Genomic DNA, 19,895 nt, shown 5'->3' on the forward strand with positions numbered 1-19,895 from the left:
CTGATGTTGAGTGGGATAGTATGTTTGTCATTATTTGTGTGGGACTAAAATGGGTCAGGCTATGTCCTTAGGCAGCTAGTGGGTGGGTCCACTACAGAAGTGACCTTCAGTACTAACCATATATCTTTGCTATACTTTGGTATAGGATGGGTTGCAAGGAGCTTTTCAATGGTGTTTTTGGTGTGGGTGATTTCGGAGAACCTGCTACTGTTTCACACAAGGTTCCCAGCTGTCCATTAGGCCCACCTGGTGATCTCTTAATGTAAGAGTAAAAACATATCTCAGATTAGAAGAGACCATTAAGATACTTTAGTTTGATTTCGCATTATATGTTTCAACTTACCATTAGGTCTTCAGTTTCAAATCAGGTTGTTCTCATCTATGCTCTGATCGAGCAACAAGTTCAAATCAATCATATGACATTTCGGTCATAAACCTTAGGTAAGCTCTTACAGTAAAAGAAATATTGAGCAGTCAAAGTGCCATACTGCTGAGCAGTATAAAACGATGCAATGCAAAAAAATAAAAACACGCCTAAACCTTTTCAGACATCCATCAAACATCTTCTCAACAGAGTGTATCCGACAGGAAGATTAAGCATTGATAGGTAATGAGGCTCCCAAGCACTCCTGTTTGGTGAAGCAAGTTATACTTTGAGCCTGAAGCATCTGTGTAGTCACTTAGGGTTTAAAGGGATTGTCACTGGTTGAAGATCATCCAACACATGTTCTGGTGATGTAAAGAATGCCAAGGTTCTGGTGATGTAAAGAATGCCAAGAGGGAATATAAGGCTATCTTGGATGCGAGGAAAGCCAAGGAAAGCCAAAATAAGGACAAAGGCATGGGACAATTTAGAAGAGGCAGGGAGGCTCAAGGATAGTTATAAGTTTTGGAGGGTAATCAATTGACTATTCTTTAAAAAATTATACCCCCCTCATTGAGAAGCACGGAGGTCCCACATCTCAAATATTTTTGATGGTGATGATCCACATAGAACAGTTGGTTTGGCTGATTCTTCTCCAATCCTTATTGAGTCTGTTAGGTTCCAAGTCACAATTGAAGTCTAGGAGGTCACAGAAGCCATAATGAAGTGTGTTGCTGGCAAGGCTCCCAGCCCGGATGGAGTTCCCGCAGTTTTATTGAAATCAAATCTTGATCTGTGGGCTCCTCTCCTTACAACGTTTTTAGAGCAGTAGTGCTAGGTCCTGTCCCCATTTCTTGGACCGCCTCAAGAACTGGGCATCGTCGAACAACAAACATGATGAGTTCGGTTTTAGGCCGGGTACAATCTAGCAGTGCCTGAATCTCTATTTAATTATGAGTAAATAAGTCAAGGCTCGAAAGTCATCTGTGCATTTGGCCTTTTTTGAATTGTGAAGTGCTTTTGACCTGGTTAATGGATCAAAGCTTTGGGAGCTCATGGACAATATGGGAGTGGAGTCTGATCTTTTAACTCTCATAAGGCGCTTGCATCATGACCTCACAGCTAGGGTAAGGTATGGCCCTACTGTGAGTAGTCATTGTATATTCATTCGACCCGGGGTGTAAGATAAGAATGTATTTTGGCTCCCTTTCTGTTCTTCCTCTATATAAACGGGATAAGTACATTTCTAGTAGAACAAGGATGTACCATCTATGGGGGGCAAGTCCATTCCGATTTTATTATATGGAGACGACGTGGTATTAATTGCCTGGACCGCTAATAGTCTCCAGAGTTTACTGAATCTGTTTTTAGTGTTTATGCATGATTTGGGTTTGAAAATAAATTATGCCAAATCCTATCTTCTGCCCTGTGGCACAAAATCAAAGTGCTTTAAGATGGGTGATATCACCTTGGTAAAGATGAAGAGTTCTAATTAACTGGGGATCCTTTTTTCATCATCTTTAAGATGGGTGAAATTAGTGGCATCCAAAGGTCAGTCGCTGACACAGATCATCAAGGCTATCTTTAGATTTGCTTTTAAGTTGAAAAACAAGCATATTGGGGCGTTGTTGAATCTCTCCAGGAGCAAGTGTTTAGCGTCAGGTTCCTACGGTGCAGGCTTCTGGGGCTATTCTAGTATAGACAGCCTCCAAAGGGTGGAAAATTGATTTACTCGCAAGCTGTTATCAGCACCAAGAGGAACTGCTAATTCTATGTGTCATGAGGAGGTTGGGTTGCACTTTTTGGAAGATCTGATTGGCCTTGCACCCTTGTATTTATGAATTAAAGTATGGTGCACCCCTGAAGCATCTTTAACTAGAATATGTATCACAGATTGACCTAGTACGGGATTGAATCTACACTATGGCTCGCTTATTTTAAATTCTCGTTTACTAATCTGGGTTTACGTGAGCTGTTCGATAACCTTAGCATTATAGAGTGTAAGGACAAACTTCACTTTAAAGACTGTTACCTAAAGTATCGTAGTGATAATCACATTAAAGAGGTTCTGGATAAGCCCACGGGTACAACATATGTGGCGTTATCCACCAAACAACTTATGGAACCTTACATAGATTAGATTTTTAACCCATGCTACCGTCATTGGTGAACTCTTTTCTGTCTTGGTTTGCTGGACCGCAAGTTTGTTTTCTCTACAAGTGAGTCATTGCATACGGACTTACCCCCATGCCCCTGTGATAATTTCACCCCGCAAAGTTTTAGACATTTTATGTTTTTTTGTCTCTAGTATTCCATACCCAGAGATTTCTTTTTGTCCCCTGTTTTGCATAATTCAGGATTGAGGGGCCACGTCGAAGGTTTAGTGTATCTGCAATGCCTAGGTTCTCCTAATGTGTGTTGTGTAATTTTAGATTACATTAGCTCAGTCTCTCGTATATGGAATAAGTATGAATCTTAGCTGTTTTTAATCCTTTAATTGGTTGTACATGGGCGATGGTGATGTCTCTTGCTGTTAAAATTGATTTTATTGTTTTTTGTCATGTGCTTTTGTGGCTTTGGCCAAATAAAGTTTTGTTGATTAACATCTAACATTCTGTGGATGAAATAGTGTGAGTTTTAGAAAAGTTTAGGCACTGCTAGATAAAAACTGGCAAATGTAAATATATTCACTCAAACGCAAACACAGTTTGAAGTAGAAAGGGACAGCAAGAATGTGGAAGTGACATGAAACTGCGGATAGTTTTTTTCAGTTGAGGTCATGATTAGTAGTTGAATGTAGCAATTGTTTTTCTCCTGATTTTAAAGTCCAGCTTCATTCAGAATGTGAAATGTTTGTGCATATTTGCCAAAACTTTAGGCTCCTTTGGTTTAGGTAGCAATCCAACTGACAGTTGATTGTTTTTGAACTGGGTTTATAAATGGCACACAGTGCACTTGAAGCAATCTAATCACAGAAATCCCTTTCAAGGTTTGTACTGTATATAAGGAGGAGTCAGGTCTGGAAACAGCTCCAACAGCTCCTGAGGTCTGGAACTAGGTGAACATGAATGATCAGAGAGATTCACCTATTACCTCCTTCCAACTGGTAGTTGGTATCTATTCCATCAGAGAAAATATTTTTCAGTGCTCTTCTAAAGGTACAGCTGCCCAGGCCTGGACATCATTTCATCAGCCAAGGAGAGATGAAATCAGAGCTGGGAGGCAATGATGTGATAGCTGACGGACCTGTGAGACAAAGTCCTCCACTGCATCACCTGTTTCAAATTGCCAAGTCTGGTTTTCCACATCTCGATTAACTCAGTGTATCATTTTGCATGCGAGCTACACATCCAAAGGTCTGGGTGAACCCTGGCTGCTTCATCCCTCCAGTCACTTCTCAACGGCGGTATGAGTTATAAGATGGAAAGTCTACTACAGGGTCTGACACTTGCTGAAAAAGCGACACTATGTAGCCAAATGGGACATAAGTGAGTAGGACGCCAGGGATTGTGTCTAGAAACCAAGGAACCACCAGACCCATTTAATAAGCAGAAGAAAGAAGTCCAGCCAGAGAAGATTATACAGCTCATGAGAGACATCAGATGTCTTTTAACACAGTGCATTTTCATCAACAACTCATTAAAACGAAAGCAAAAATGAACTCATAGGATAGGATCAATTGCTTCTATTAGCCCACTCTTAAAATGCTACTTATATGTGTGTGAGATGCTGAGCTGATATACAAGATATACCGGGCTCTCCACAAAAATACAATAAATGTATAAACTAAGGTACATTCTCTTACCTTCCCATCATGACATAACTCATAACCTTCCTGTTTGCACTCATGAGACCTGATGAGCATCTTCAGATTGTGCTTGTCAAGTATTTTTGATGTAACATCTGGCCCAAAGTAGCAACCCCCTCCTCGAAAGCTGTTTGGTGAGCAGCCATTTTGGTTCCTCGGATCACTCCAAAGGATATCTATCACCTAGAGATAGAACATTGTCTCAGGTTATCATAGGAGGAGAAATAGTAAGCAAAATATCTTTCAGCAGAAAACACTTTTTACAAAACAGTATGTATCTCAGTGGCCCTGTGTCATACCTATTTCTCTAATTTCCTTTCCATTCTGTTAAATTATTCCATGGTTGGTGTTTAAACGGCGTGGATACTGGAGCTTGATTGGGTTATGGTTATATCGACATAGTCCTGATTTTAAAAAAAGTCAGCAAACTTCATGTGTACTTTGGAATGGGCTGCTCACAAATGAATGGGCCATTTTTAAATGGGAGCGTGCTCATTTAAAGTATAGTCTCCTAAAACGTTTGACGTTTGACCTTTTATTTTTTTTAATGACTTCAAAATGATTCCAAAACTGGATGAAGAAGTAGAGGAATCGAGGTGCATGGGTCCTGACAGATTAGTCTGGAAAGCATAGCAGTGCAGAGATAATCGAAGAATAGAGGGTTGCCAAACATGTTTGTGTATAACAACAGCTAAAACAAAGCATTAAATCCAATCCCCTTAAACTGAGTAAAAAGTGAAGGAATCAATGAATGAGTACATTATTTTATTGTATATGATTAATTAAAATAATTTTAAAAAAGAACCCACCCCCCTCCCGGAATAAAAATAAAAAATAAACACGTTTGATTCAGGATTACAGCCCTGCATCTGTAGTTCGTATTATATCAATCTTAAAGTCAGTATTGACAAGTCTTTGCAAATTAACAGAGCGTTTAATCTGTCTTTTGATCCTTAATTAAAACAATGAGGTAGTAAAGGTCTCCAAAATACCTTGGATGATTCCAGGCTTTAAATGTTTTCAACGTTATACTATAAGAAAAATCCCATATCTTGCCATGACTGTGAATGATGAGTGAAAACACAATGATAATGCCTCTTTGCGGGTACGTACTCCATCCAATAAAAACAGAGATTTTAAAAGAGTGCGATGGGCAAATCCAAATTCCGGACAGCATAATGGTATGTGTGTGAACTATTCTATATTGTATGTGCAAATCTGTAATTTGTGTTATTGCTGACTCTATTGTTCCAGTTTAGTCGCAGTTCAGCAATAGGTAATACCAAAAACATGGCGAGCATTATATTTCTACTTCAGGCCCGGCTCAGTCGTTTCTTCAAATAGTGCTGCGGGCGAGGTGATTAATAAGATGGTATAATAGGTCTATAGAGTCCATGTGTAGATAACAATTCCTTGTCAGATGTTTCAGAACTTGTAATAACTTGCTTTTTTAGGTTGAGCATAGCAGCGCGCAAGCTCTGCTTTTCCAAAGTGTTCTTATCTTTTTGGGCTTTTAACCACACCCACCTCACGCCCATCACTATCGCTCATTCATGGGCTTGCCCTTCAAAAATCCTTTGTTATCACTGGTAAATGCTTCCAGTTTGTCCCTCCTTGGGGCAGTTTGGTTACCGCCTTGGACATCGGCCCTGTTACATGGCTAGTTGCAATTTTGCCAATAAGTTTGACTGTGAACAAACTTCATTTCCTTTTTGTGAGTCTCCTTCATGCTCATGGAGTGGCGCTTTGAATTGGATTGCTTATGTGAAACTGTTTCACTTTTAATTTTCAATTTATGTGGCAAGAAAAGTCCGGTTAGGAGTTTACAACGCTAATAGCTCTAAGTCGAGCAAATGCGAAACCCATTGCATTGTAAATGCTTGTTATTATTTCTTTTGGGGTTGTGTGTGAGTGGCTGTTTGTTCTTAGAAAGTCTGAACTCAGCCCTAAATCTGTGCTGGCTTTGTTCAAGTACCTTTCCAATTGTTATCTTTGCCGTTCAAATTCTCTTGTAATACCATCTTTAATGACCCCTCTTTAACACATATATTTTGATAGTAATATCCAAGAAATTGCACCGTGCATGCTAGGTCTTGTTTTTACAATCCAAATTCCAGGCATATCTGTGTTCGTCGGATGTATTGCGGTAAATGAAATACTCAATTGTAAGCAATGCATTGCATCTTGTCTAGTAATGTTGCCATTTTCAATGGGAACGCTTGCTGGCTGTAAGAAATACCTGGTATTAGTTTGGCCTTTATCACCCTTGTGATAGCTTCAGCTGTTTGGGCTATGTTTAGCTGGCATAATGCGAATATTAAGATGCAAGTTTTTTTTTCTACTACTTTTAGATGGAGTTGAGGTTTAGTTATGTCGGTTAACCAAATTCCCAGTTAGTTATAAGACGTGGTACAGTCGAACCTCACATGGTCTAATTTACACACTCTTTGCTTTCCCCTTTAGTTTCCTGAATATAATTACTTTTGTTTTATTAGCGTTTGCCCCCCAACTTGATGCTCACATTGTTTAATACAACTCATTGAGTGAGCTTGTAAGCCTTTTTTTTGTGTGATCTAGAATTGCTAAATTGTCTGCGTATTGTAGGAACGGGATCATACATCGCCCTATTCTGAGGAGAAATGACTTGGCCCTCTTTATCACTGTCCCTAGATCGGCAGTGTATAAGTTAAAAAGCAGGGGGCTGAGCGCACATTAAAGTTTTATGCCCTTGTTTGTGGCAATTGTTGTGGTGGTCTTATTACCATGGCCCAATTTAACTCATACCCAGGTGCCCTTGTGGAGTGACTGTGGTAATGTAGCTGTAGCCACGTGGGCAGAGATGGAATCATCTCTGTCTACGTGACTATAGAGTCGAGCGAGGTCATATGGGATGGCTGGCAGGAGCGTTCAGGGAGAGAGCTAGGAGTTGGATTGGGTCTCAGAAGGAATAACCACAATGCTTATTTAGACCTTGGCTCAGGTCCATCTGTGTATCAATTGGATTTCCACAGTGACATAATTGCTTTAAGCAGAATTTAGGGAATGCAGCAATTGACCAGCTTCTTCCATAATATTTACTGGTCCACCCCGTCAAACTCTGCTGAATGATTTACAAAGCAGAGGTAAAGTGGAGGCTGAAAATATATTTTCACACAGAAGGCCAGGTGTGATAGGGAAACAATATTATCTACAGTCGAGACTTTTTGTCTGAATTCAGTTTGGTAATAAGGAATACATTTTCTTTTTCTGCCCAGCTTTCTAGATCTTTTAGAAGGATATTTGCGTATGCGTTTGGCCTATACGCCACGTAAGGCTACCAGCTGGTAATTGGCAGGGTCCTGTGTGCGCTCCCCTTCTTGTGGAGCGGATGCAGAATGGATCCACACCACACCACAATTCTGGGACCTAGACATTTATAGAGGAGACTTGATAAAATGGTGTCAAATATCCGTTTTGAATAAATGCCCTGGCAGGCTGTTTTGTCCGTGCACCATGTCGGCTCTTATTAACTTTATCACATGTTTAACAATTTTTTTATTTATATGTCTCTCCCTTGGTGCTGCTGACTCCAGCTAGTTTTTGGGCATATTTATGGCTCCCATTACTGTTTTTTTCTGCGGTGTATATGTTTCTCATATGTGCCAGCCACGTTCATTGTAGTATGCATTTATGTTTTTAAACGTGGTTTCATGTAGTCTGTTAGCGAACTGTCAAAATTCGGACTGCATGTTGGGCTTCAGTTATGCAAGAACTCTATACCATTGGTCTTCATTGTATTTCTTTTGAGCCTCTCAAATGCCTCTCTTTGCTGTTAATAGCATGTGCTTTGTTATTTCATTTGTGAATTTAGACTTGCTGACTTTGATTGCTTTTTTAATGTTGATTTATATTTTTTTAATTATGCCATTATACCATGGTTACTGACTTAGAAAATCGGCTCACCCATTTATATTCATATGGCTAGTGCTCTTTCCTACCAATGTGTTGTGTACAGAGGCAACCTTATAGTAAGGTGCGGCCCATGAGCCGTAGAAGGTTCATGGTTTGTATGTTTAAACTCAGCTTGCCATGCCTTGAACCCTGGTGAGGATGTGCTCCCCCATGTTAATCTCCTAATTAAATTGCAAGCCATCCGAGATGTTGACAACTGGTAAAGTTATTCCTTCTTCGTACCATATCATAAACTTTGTGATCTACAGGTAGTGATCACTTTCCTCTCATAGCAGGATAGTGAGATTTCTGCAGCACTCCCTGAGGGCTTTAAATGCAATTATATAATCTAATGGTGACTGCTTCTATGTGTGATATGGTAGGTTGTCTCTGAGTTTAGGCTACAATAGGTACTCTAAGGGATGCAGATTGTATGCCTGTTGAATTTGTAGCAGTTCATGAGATGTTTTGCCAGAGCCATTGAAAGTACTGGTGATGTGGGCAAGATTTTTTTTATATTAAAATCACCTAAGTGTAAGACTTCTTGAGTGGAGGTGGCACTAAGTAGTTCATCAAGTGATTCACAGAATCTCTCTAGAATTTCCTCATAAGGTTTTTTAGATGGGTTCAAATGCATATCAACAATGACTACTGAATTATTTGCTATGCGTAATTACAGGCTATTCCTTGATATGTTGAGATTTGGTTCACCACTGTTACCCTACATAACTACATAAATTGCAAGCTTCTTTCACAATTATTATTTGTTTCTGCTGGATAATACATTTCCTGGTATCCATCTTTGGGCGATTAACATGAGCCCCCAGTTTCTTCAATGCAGAATATATTCCCCGTATTGGGAATTCTAGGGAGTCCTTTTGCTGGATGATTTGTTTAAGCCCTGCCACATTTCAAGAGATTAATGTTATTTCTGTTCTAGTGATCTGTTTCCAGTCTGATTTCGAAGGTCGGTGTCGGGAGTGCATCTTGGCCTTTGAGGATAGTGTATGCGCCAGCCAGTTCCAGTACTGCTTGTGGTCTTCTTTCTGAGCATTGTACATAACACAGTTTCTTTCATTATTTATATGTAATTGGACTCATAGTTGGGTGTTCCTTAATAGTAATGGGGTAAGTGGGTTATTGGGCTTTTAAGTATGTTGCGCCTCTTATTTTGTTAATAGTTGGCTGTCATTGACATAGTAGCACTGAGGGATATCTCTCTGGCTCCACAGTCTTTATGTTGATCCCCCATTTTTCGAACTTTGGCATTTTCAGCAGTACCTGGTTTTCCTATTTCCTCTGTTTCCCGAAACCTCTTGTAGACTGTATACAATGTGTATTTTTGGGGAGATAACAAATCTTATTCTACTAATATCTTCCAAATTTTACATGGCTTAAAGAAGACATATCATGAGATAACCATAGTATATTGGACCTATTTAATATACCTTGGTTCCCTCGTGAGGCATTTGTTTGAGTGAGTATTAACTCAAAGTGTGGGCTGTAGGTTCTTCCCTGTTCTTGCACTTTGCCAATCTATAGCCACCTGGCCTTTCTTGTGTTGTTGTTAAATATGGCCTAATTCCCTGCTTGCTGCTTCCTGTCCAGTGTTATTTTGAGTTAATTTTACATTGCCTAAGTATATGTTTACTTTGTCTAAGTCCTGATTGTTAGTCACTTGGGTGTTTGGGCTGGAAAACATTGTGAGATTCTTGTATCCATACTTGGTTCATAATAACCCTGATTATTAGTTATCTGATTGTCTGCGTTGGAAGGGCAAGTTGAAATCCATGTGTCCATGCATGGTTCATTTTATTAAAGGGGAACTCTCCTCTCACTGATACCGGGGTTTGCCTGTGGTTTGAAATGGCCAGTGAGAGAATCTTCCTCCACATTCTTTTTTTTTGTAGTCACTTCTACCTTAAGAGGCTATTCAAGTGTGTTGGTCATGACTCTTTTCTAAATTTAGGTTGTAACTGCCTGCTGCATTCATAATGGGGTTTACATGGATTGCACTTTCTCTTACTTTATCACCTAGTGCAATATGGTGATCAGATCTTCCAATTTTTTGCTCAGTTTGGTTTTGGAACTGGGTGGTACTGTCAGTGCTAAGTGTTTCACTGTTTTAATTACCTCTGATGTTTATGTTTGCTTGCACCTCCTCATGCCTTTTCCCTTCCTTGAAGATTGGGTAATATTTTGTCTTTGTTTCCCCCTTTTTGTTGCCTTGACAGTCTGATTTAATTTGCATGTGGTACCATGATCGCATTTTCTTCTTTTTTTTTCTCTCCCCCTCCCCCTCGGTGAATATTCTAACTTCCTGAGTTGATTCTTTTTGTTCATATTTAGTGGTTGTGTTTGTTTCTGCTTGAATTAGTTCTACTATTTCCTTATTTGTTTAAGTGTCTCCTCTTTTGTTTGCATTTGCTTTTTGATCTTGCTTATCATTGTATTAGTTTGTTGTGACTAGCTCTCTTCTGGTGGCGAATTACTGACATCTAGCATATTCAGGTTATTTCTTGTAAGCCTCGTTTCCGTTCTCATTAAAGTGTCCATGGTGTTTATTGGCTCTGTTGCTGCCCTGTCTGAGTGAGGTTAGGTCATATGTTTTACACCCTCTCCCAGCTGTGATAACATCTCCAGGAGTGTGCACAGTTTGTCTACTACTGGGTTGCATACACAGGACCCTGTGACATCTGTAGGCTCATTGCCTGACTTAATTTCTAGATTGCTGATCTTGGATTTAATCTCAACGGTGCAATCTACATAGGATTGTAACAGATTCACCTGTAGTTCAGGTTTATGTGACTGCCAGGTCAGAATATTTATTGCTGCCAGCAGAGTCGTGTTAATGAACGATAGTATTGTTGTGTCCCTCCTTCTTGTAAGTGTGATATTTCTGGTTCATCCAATATTTTAACATTGGTTTGGCTTAACATAAAACTGCCTTAGAGATGTATGCAGTCATGCCCTAAGCTTCCGTCCTGAATAGACCTTGAGGACATTTTGGCCCGTATTTATACTTTTTTTGCGCCGCATTTGCGTCGTTTTTTGACGCAAAAACGGCGCAAACTTGCAAAATACCATTGTATTTTGTAGGTTTGCGCCGTTTTGCGCCAAAAAGTGGCGCAAATGCGGCGCTAAAAAAAGTATAAATACGGGCCTTTGTTTGCTGACAAGTCTGGTAATTTCCCTAGTTCTTAACTGCAAAAATGTACCTGTGTTTTTATTTCTGTCATTATTTCCTTGTCCTTTGTTGTCCTGTGGTGGGTATTATCGCACTCTGCTCATCCTTACTTTCCTTTAAATGCGGAACTATTGGTCAGACTTATTTGGTCAGCCTTTCTGCGCTATGTAATATTGCCATGTAATATTTCCTTTGTTACGGACTTTTAGTTTGTTTGCCATGTGCTCCTGGTTTTTCATCTTTTTGTTTCCTCCTTATCAGGACGATTTGAGGGAAATAGCCTCCAGCTGGATTAAAAAACAGTAGGTTTTCTCAGGCTCTATAGTCTATTCTTTTAGTCTCAGTTAGTTACTGTCACATACTTGTACCTTGCCGCTAGCTGCTGTTTGCAACTGGTTAGCTTAAGATCGTTTTCACAAATTAGATTCTATATGCTTTTTGTGCAATGTCTCTTTCCAATATGCTATATGCTATGTCCAGTTCCCCCTTCACTTGTTTGGGCGGTAAAAGCAGTATAAGCAGTTATGAGACTATGGTGGTCATTATGACCAGGGCGGTCAGCGTTATAGTGGCTGTAGTATCGCCAACAGGCTGGTGGTATATACCGCCATATTATGACATTGGCGGGTTGGCAAAAGCCAGACCGCCAATGTGCCAAACCAACCACCACGGCAATAACGACAGCCGGGCTGGAGACTAAAGTCTCCAGCCCGGTGGCCGTCAATAGGCCGCCCACGGGAAAATGACCCCACCCATCGCCATTGTTCCTATGGCTTTATTACTGCCACGAAAACCACTGCGGTAGGCACTATCAGTGCCAGGGAATTCCTTACCTGGCACTGGTAGGGGTCTCCCCCATCCCCCTCCCACTCCCGAGTCCTCCCCCACCCTCCCCCTTCCAACCCCCGACATACACACACCTACACGCACAGACATACAAACGCATACACACAGGCATACTCCTTGCAGGGGTCCTCCGGCAGGAGACGGGACGCATCGCTGCTGCCAGCTGCAGCGTCCACAAGCAGGACACCAACAGGCCGTATAATGGATCATGATACGGTCGTCGGCGGTCTACTGGCGTGGCACTGCTGCTGGCAGCAGCACCACCTTACCGCCGTCCACCGCCATGACCGTAGCCGGAATTCCGCCAGCCTTCTAACGGAATTTCGGCTACGGTCATAATATGGCGGTTGGCTGGTAGCCATGTGATGGTCTTGTGGCCATGGCGGTAGTCGGCATTTACCACCTATGTCATAATGAGGGCCTATATCTGTGTTAATATAATGTGCTGAAACACCAGCTGCTCTGATGCCTCCTGATAGCTTTATCGATGTTACCACACTGTTTCTAGGGATGTCTGGGGGGGCAATAAAAGTGGGTCTGTGGCGGAGGGTAATTAGTGATGCTTATAGGTGCTTGTTGGTTACTTAGATCCTTAACTTAAGTCCTCCTTGGCAGCCGGGGCTTCCACAAGTCTGCAAGCCATGAATTATGGGGCAAGGGTGGGCTCAGACTGAGTTAGGGAGGGAGGCAGCAATGCAAACTATGCTGTACCCTAAGCCAGCCGCTTCCGCACCTGGTACTAACACCTACTCTCAGCGTTGCTTTCGGTACCTGGTCCCAGGCTCGCTCCATCTCTGGCAGGTGTGGGGGAGGGGCTTAGAAGCAAGCGGGTTCTGGAGTGATGTGAGCCCTGTGCAAGCCGGATGGAGTGCTGCTCGAGTGCTGGAAGTACTGGCGGTACTGGCCAGCTGGTCGGGCTCACAGAGAAGGCTGGAACATGCCGGAAGCAGAAGCGGGCAAAGCAATCAGGACCCTGTGGGGCGGGAGGCAGGATAGTATGCTCTGCAGTATTCCACAGTGATCCATAGCCCTGATGCGGTGAACAACTCCTCGCACACTCCTCTTACTTCTTTGATCCTCCTGTTTACCACTCTCCACCCCGTTCCGCTGCACCACTGCACCACTGCTCCTCGCTGCTTTTCGCCGCACACCAGTGCACTGGCTCTCCGCACCTCTCCTGCTCCTGATCTCCTGGACTCCTCCTCACAATTTCCACTTCGGACTATTCAGGTATGCTGCTGCACTGAAATAGCTGTTCTGCGGTGAATGGCCTGCTCTCCTCCGTTAGTGTCTCTGCTGTACTCGAATGACCATTAATTGATCACAAGCGAATGAGTAAGCCATATCTGCCAGTATCATTTTACTACTTTGCTCAGTCTTGGGTGACGTTCGTTGTCCGACATTTGTCTTGCTTTAGTTCCACACCCTTAAGTGGTGCAAGGCACAGCTCCCCCGTGAGTGGCACTGAAGCTGTATACCTTGTTCCTATACATAATGTAGGGCCCGTGGAGAGCAGACGCAGTCTAGTCTCTCCACAGGAGCATTCGGGGTTGGAAAGACACAGCCAAGATTAAGACAAGGTAGTGTTTAGAAGGGGAGGATCTAGGGAGTGGGATATATGGGGAGGAGCTTGGGGGTGGGATCGGCCTCTTCTGCCCCAGCCTGTCACGATGCGCTGAGGTTACCGATCCGTTTAAGAAGGTATTTAAAGGGAGTGGAGTTTTATGATAATTGCATCAATGGCTGCGGGCCATGATGGGGAAGCGGTGTAAGCCCTGCTTCGCGTGTTAGGTGTAGACAGCCACAGTGACCTCCTCAGGCCTGCTGTGCTTGAGCAGGCCTGGGTCGGTATGGCGTGCACCATGCATGTGGCGGCAGCACAGTGTAGCCACCTGCCGTCTAAGGGAGCCAAGAGAAAGTATGGGGGGCCGAGATGCAGCGTGCCCGCCCCTGCTGCACAGCACGATGCAGGAGGTGGGGGGCTGAAAGGGACACAGTGCAGGGGGGGTGGAGCTAGAAAGGGACTTCCCGCCTGGCCGTGAGGCAGGGCCCCTTGTGCAGGCCTGCCAGCTGGGCAGGAAGACCAACAGGTGGGGCAGAGGCCTGGGGAATCTGGGGGGGCTGGAGCAGCCCCTGGACCTCTCTGTGGCAGGGCAGGCAGCCACTGTAAGGAGGAAAGGAAAGGTTCATGGCAGGGTAGGAACAAAGGGAAGCGGAAGAAGTCACAAGCACCAGCGGGGGATCCCTGGGGGGTGGGGGGCAGCATGTGGGGGGGCAGAATTGGAGCCAGCTGGGGAGCAGGCAGAGACTTGGAGCCATGGACAGGGTGGGGGGGGGGACCCAGCATCAATCACTGACTGGTCTGCAGTGGATATTGAAGCCAGGATTCAGGAGCAAAGGTGGCAGGTGGGCCCTGTCATGCAAGGAAAGTGGGGAGGCAGAAGGGAGATCCAGACAGGCAAAGCGGAATTCAGCTGTGGCTAGTGGGGGGCACAAGAGAGGGATAGTTTGGGGCCGGGCAGTTAGGTGTGGGTTCCTTATGAGGAGAAGGGTAGGGATCAGGAGGCTGGTGCGGCTGGTGGGACAGGCAACGCGATGGGCACACACGGCCAGGTGCGGCGTGGTGAGTCAAAGCTAGCATCAGAGGTTAGCAGAAAGGTGGCAAAACAAATGGGGCACAACACGGCCCCAGGACGTTGGTCAGAAGCTAAAGAGGGGTCTTCGGCGGCCTTTTCTACACTGCAGGAGCGCATGAAGCACGCGTATGGCATATGCTATGGGGGCCACGGGATGGAAGAAGAGCGTGACTTTGTGGATGCAGAAGGTGCTGATGACGAGTGAGGTATGGATGAAGTGGATGTGGTAGAGCTGGAAAGAGGTGAGGGGGAGCAAGGGAGGGGGAAGGGGAACAAGAGCATCCCAGCCCCCTCTTTTCTTAATGTTTTGCAGGCATCAAAGACCGGCACACAAGTGCACAAGGGCTCACACAAACAAGGTTGCAGACGCAAGTCGCTATTGGAAGTGGGAACTCACGTCCAAGGTAAGGGGGAATGGTGGTCCCCGTGGGGTGATCGGAAGGGCAAGGCCAGACATCTCAATATTAATCTATTGGAGTGGGGGAGGACTCGATACACAGCATGCCCAGTACAGGTGCGGTACAAGCAGGCAGCAAAGACCATGTGGGGGATAAAGTGCTGACGCCCTAGAGTGGGGATGGAGAGACAGCGGCAAGCGAGGACAAGGAGGGCGATGCCAAATGGGGAGACTGACATAAGAAGCGAATCCCATACATGGGACTAGCTATGCCATGGGGTTCTCATGTAGCAGGCAAGACAAAAGCAAGGTTCTGGAGACACAAGTACATTGACGTATTCAAGCTCCTTTATAGAGACATCCAGGCGAAGGAAAGCTTTAAAAAGATGGAGTGGGAACTAGTGCATAGGCCTAGACTCCCAATAAATATGGATAATTGGACCTCCGCATTTTTGATTTATGCTAGTATCTACTGCGAAAAATACGCAGACAGGGCCATTGTCATAAGTACATGGATATTATCCGCAAGGCCCAAATGCACTTCATGGGGTTTGCATGGCTGAGCTAAGACGAGGAGTTTAGGGCCAGAGTGAGTGTTAATCCTGAAAAGCCATGGGGAGATGTGGACTTGGAGTTATAGATGCAGTGGATGGCCTTTTCGCATTTTGCAGCATCCACCCACACAGCTTGTGGTCTCCCGGTGGTTTTTAAGTCTTTTCTGCAGCATCCCACTCCAGGAGGGGCACGTAGGGCACATAGGGCCCCAGTGCCTAGCTCAGGCGCATGTTGGAATTTTAACAAGGGGTTTTGCTCTAAACACCCCGGCAAATTCAAACATGAGTGTTCCAAGTGTGGGGGGAAACACCAAGTTATGCAATGTTTTTCCCTTGCCAGTCAGGCGGAACAGTGGAGATCTACCAGAGGGGGGCATGGTGCTCCTGGGCCGAAAGGCACCTAATCTAATTTAGTTGGTTAGGTTACTGCCCTGGTTGCGTATGTACCCAGATACGGACATGGCGCGCAAATTGGAGTGGGTTTTCAAAGAGGGGTTTCGGGTAAGATACCAAGAGCCACGCAAGGAGATGGGTTGACAATTTGCAGTCAGCAAAAGCCATGCAGGATGTGGTAGCGACTAAATTGGGTAAAGAAGTGGCAGAGGGCAGAATTGCAGGCCCCTTTTTACGAGTGGCCTATGGATGAAATGATGATTTCACCTTTTGGCATGGTCCCTAAAAGGAATTTCCGACTGATACACCATTTGTCATGGCCTGAAGGGACACAGGTGAATGATTTCATCGCGCCGGAGGATACACGATTAGTGTATGCCTCAGTGGACGATGCCATTCAGCACATACGGGGGTGCAGCAGGGGTGCTGAGTTGGCCAAGTGCGAAATCAGGCAGCTTTTCGGCTGCTACCCATTCACCCCGAGGATTTCTCTTTGCTGGGGATGCAATTGGGAGGGGCCATTTACGTGGACAGAATGCTGCCCATGGGTTGCGCAATTTCCTGTGCATAGTTCGAGGCATTCAGGTCCTTCCTGTATTGGGTTTTTGTTCAGGTGAGTGGGCATCGGACGGTGTCCCACTACTTGGACGATTTGCTTTTTGTGAGTGTACCACGCTCTGACTCGTTTGGTAGGGCGTTGCAGTGATTTGAGCAGTTGGTGCTGGATTGGGGGTAGCCATGATTCCAGAGAAAACGGAGGGCCCTAGCTGCATGCTGACTTTTTTGGGCATTGAGCTGGACACAGTGGCTTTCATGGCGTGTCTGCCTGCTGAGAAGGTTGAAGAAATTTTAATATTTTTGCGGCAGATCAGGTTCAATCATTCAATCAATCATTGTAGAGTGCGCTACTCACCCGTGAGGGTCTCAAGGCACAGGGGGGGAGGTGCTACTGCTCGAACAGCCAGGTCTTGAGGTGTTTCCTGAAGGTCAGCAGGTCCCGGGTCTGTCGTAGGTGGAGGGGGAGGGTGTTCCAGGTCTTGGCGGAGAGGTGGGAGAACGATCTGCCACCGGCTGAGGTTCGGTGGATGCGAGGGATGGTGGCGAGGGCGAGGTTGACGGTTGGGAGTGTAGAAGGTGAGTCGTTAGTTGAGGTAAGCGGGGCCAGCGTTTGGGGGTTGCTTTGTGGGCATGGGTGAGGAGCTTGAAGGTGATCCTCTTGTTGACGGGGAGCCAGTGTAGATCTCTCAGGTGGGCTGAAATGTGGTTGCGGCGTGGTATGTTGAGGATAAGGTGTGCAGAGGCGTTCTGTATATGTTGCAGTCTTTTCTGGAGCTTGGCCGTGGTTCAGCGTTGCCGTAGTCCAGTCTGCTGCTGATGAAGGCCTGGGTGACCGTCCTTCTGGTTCTGGTGGGGATCCATCTGAAGGTCTTTCGGAGCATGCGGAGGGTGTTGAAGCAGGAAGATGAGATGCCGTTGACTTGCTGGGTCATGGTGTGCGATGAGTCCAGTCCAGGATGAATCCTAGGTTGTGTGTGTGGTTGGTGGGCGTCGGTGCAGTTCCTAGAGTGGCAGGCCACCAGGAGTCATCCCAGGCTGAGGGGTTGGAGGCGAGGATGAGGTTCTCCATTTTCTCTGAGTTCAGTTTCAGGTGGCTGCTCTCCATCCAGTTGGCGATGGCCTTCATTCCGTCGTGGAGGTTGGTTTTGGCGGTGGCGCGGTCCTTGTGAGTGAGAGGATCAGCTGGGTGTCATTGGCGTAGGAGACGATGTTGAGGTTGTGTGATCGGACGATGTTGGCGAGTGGTGCCATGTAGACGTTGAAAAGTGTTGGGCTGAGGGAGGATCCTTGGGAAACGCCGCAGATGGTCTTGGTGGCTTCAAATAGGAAGGGAGGGAGGTGGACTCTCTGGGTTCTGCTGGAGAGGAAGTAATCCAGTCCAGGGTTTTGTGGCGGATCCCTGCGTCATGGAGGCGTGTGCGTAGGTTGTGGTGGCAGACGGTGTCGAAGGCAGCTGAGAAGTCTAGGAGGATGAGGGCCGCAGTTTCGCCTCTGTCTAGCATGGTCCTGATGTCGTCAATGGCGGCGATGAGGGCAGTCTCGGTGCTGTGGTTGCTACGGAAAACGGACTGTGATGTGTCCAGGGTGTTGTTGTCTTCCAGGAAGCGGGTTAGTTGTCCGTTGACGATCTTCTTGAAGAACCTTCACTGGGAAGAGGAGGAGGGAGAGGGGCCAGTAGTTCTTGAGGTCACTTAGGTCTGCTTTGGGTTTCTTTAGCAGGGTGTTGACTTTGGCGTGGTTCCAGCTTTCCGGGAAGGTGGTGGTCTCGAAGGAGCAGCTGACGATCATTCGGAGTTGGGGGGCGATGATGAAGCTTGCTTTGTTGAAGACGTGGTGAGGGCAGGGGTCAGAGGGTGAACCGGAGTGAATGGTGCCATTTGTTTTGATGACATCATCGTCGTTGATGTGGGTCCAGGAGAGCAGGAGGTTGGTGTGGCTGGGGTCCGGTGAGTCATGGGTTGTGGTGACAGCGGCTGACGTGGGGGTCGAGGTGTTGAAGCAGTCGTGGATGTCTGTGATCTTGCAGTGAAAGAAGGTGGAGAGGGAGTCGCAGAGGTCCTGCGAAGGTGGGGTGTCGTTGGAGCAGGACCTGGGGTTGGCGAATTCCTTAACAATGTTGAAGAGCTCTTTGCTGTTGTGTGCGTTGTTTTCGATGCGTTCCTTATAGGAGGATCCCTTGGTGGTCCGGATGAGCTGGTGGTGCTTGCGGATGGCGTTCTTGAGGGCACTGTGGTTGATCTCTGTTTGTTTGTAGCGCCACTTCTTCTCGAGTTTTCGGCACTCCCTGAACCAGATAGCCTTAGTGCTGGTGTGGTTGTTGGAGGGTTTCTTGATCAGGGCGAGGGTGTTGGTGCAGTTGTCTATCCATTGTCTGAGGTTGGGGGCGGCAGTGTTGGGGTCGGCGGTAATGGGAGGCGGGGTCGGGCGAGGGTGAAGATCAGTTGGTCTTCAGTGACCTTGTTCCAGCTGTGGCGGGGGATCTGTTGAGAGTGGTGGTGAGTGGTGGGTTTCTTGAAGGTGAAGTGGACGCAGCGGTGGTTGGTCCAGTGGAGTTCGGTGGTGTGGCTGAAGGTGACGTGGCTGCTGGCTGAGAAGACGGGGTCCAGCGTGTGGCCGGCGGAGTGGGTGGGTGTTGTGATGAGTTGTTTGAGACTGAGGTTGTCAAGGTTGTTGAGCAGGGCGGTGGAGTTGCTGTCGCTGGCATTCTCAAGTTGAGGTCGCTGAGGAGGATGTAGTCCGTGGAAGCAAGGGCGTGAGCGTTTATTGCATTGGCGATGGAGTCACTGAACTGTGGCCGGGGGGGTCTATAGATGAGTGTTCCTCTGAGGGTGGTGTTGGCATTGATGTGAATCTGGAAGAGTAAGTGTTCGGCAGCGTCAAGGGCGTCTTCGGTGCTTGTAGAGATTCTGGTGGTATTGCTGTGACCTATGGCGATCCCTCCCCCCGGTCTGTTGATGCGGTCTCTGCGGGTGATCTTATATCCGTCTGGGATGGCTATGGTGATGTTGGGTTCCGAGGAGGGGTTCATCCAGGCTTCGGTTAGGATGGCGACGTCGGGGGAAGATGAGGTGAGTAGGTCCCAAAGTTCGACGACGTGATTGTGTACAGATCGGGTGTTGTGGAGGATGCAGTTGTGTTCGGTTCTGGCAAGAGGGGCGGCGGCTCGGGGGCTGGTGTAGCTGCAGTTCCGGCAGGAGAAGGGTCTGAGGGTGAGCTTCAAGT

General features: G+C 46.0%; 1 protein-coding gene across 2 annotated transcripts in view; it reads right to left on the reverse strand.

The window, feature by feature from the left end:
• The window catches only part of PPEF1 (protein phosphatase with EF-hand domain 1), a 471,481-nt gene that overhangs the window by 93,013 nt on the left and 358,573 nt on the right, over nt 1–19,895 (reverse strand). For both annotated transcript variants that reach the window (XM_069204506.1, XM_069204505.1), the window contains exon 12: nt 4,170–4,355. In XM_069204506.1, coding sequence (XP_069060607.1) covers nt 4,170–4,355 — 186 coding nt within the window. The remainder of the gene's footprint in view (nt 1–4,169; nt 4,356–19,895) is intronic.

This window comes from Pleurodeles waltl, chromosome 8 (genome assembly GCF_031143425.1).
Source record: "Pleurodeles waltl isolate 20211129_DDA chromosome 8, aPleWal1.hap1.20221129, whole genome shotgun sequence".
Taxonomy (NCBI): Eukaryota; Metazoa; Chordata; class Amphibia; order Caudata; family Salamandridae; genus Pleurodeles; species Pleurodeles waltl.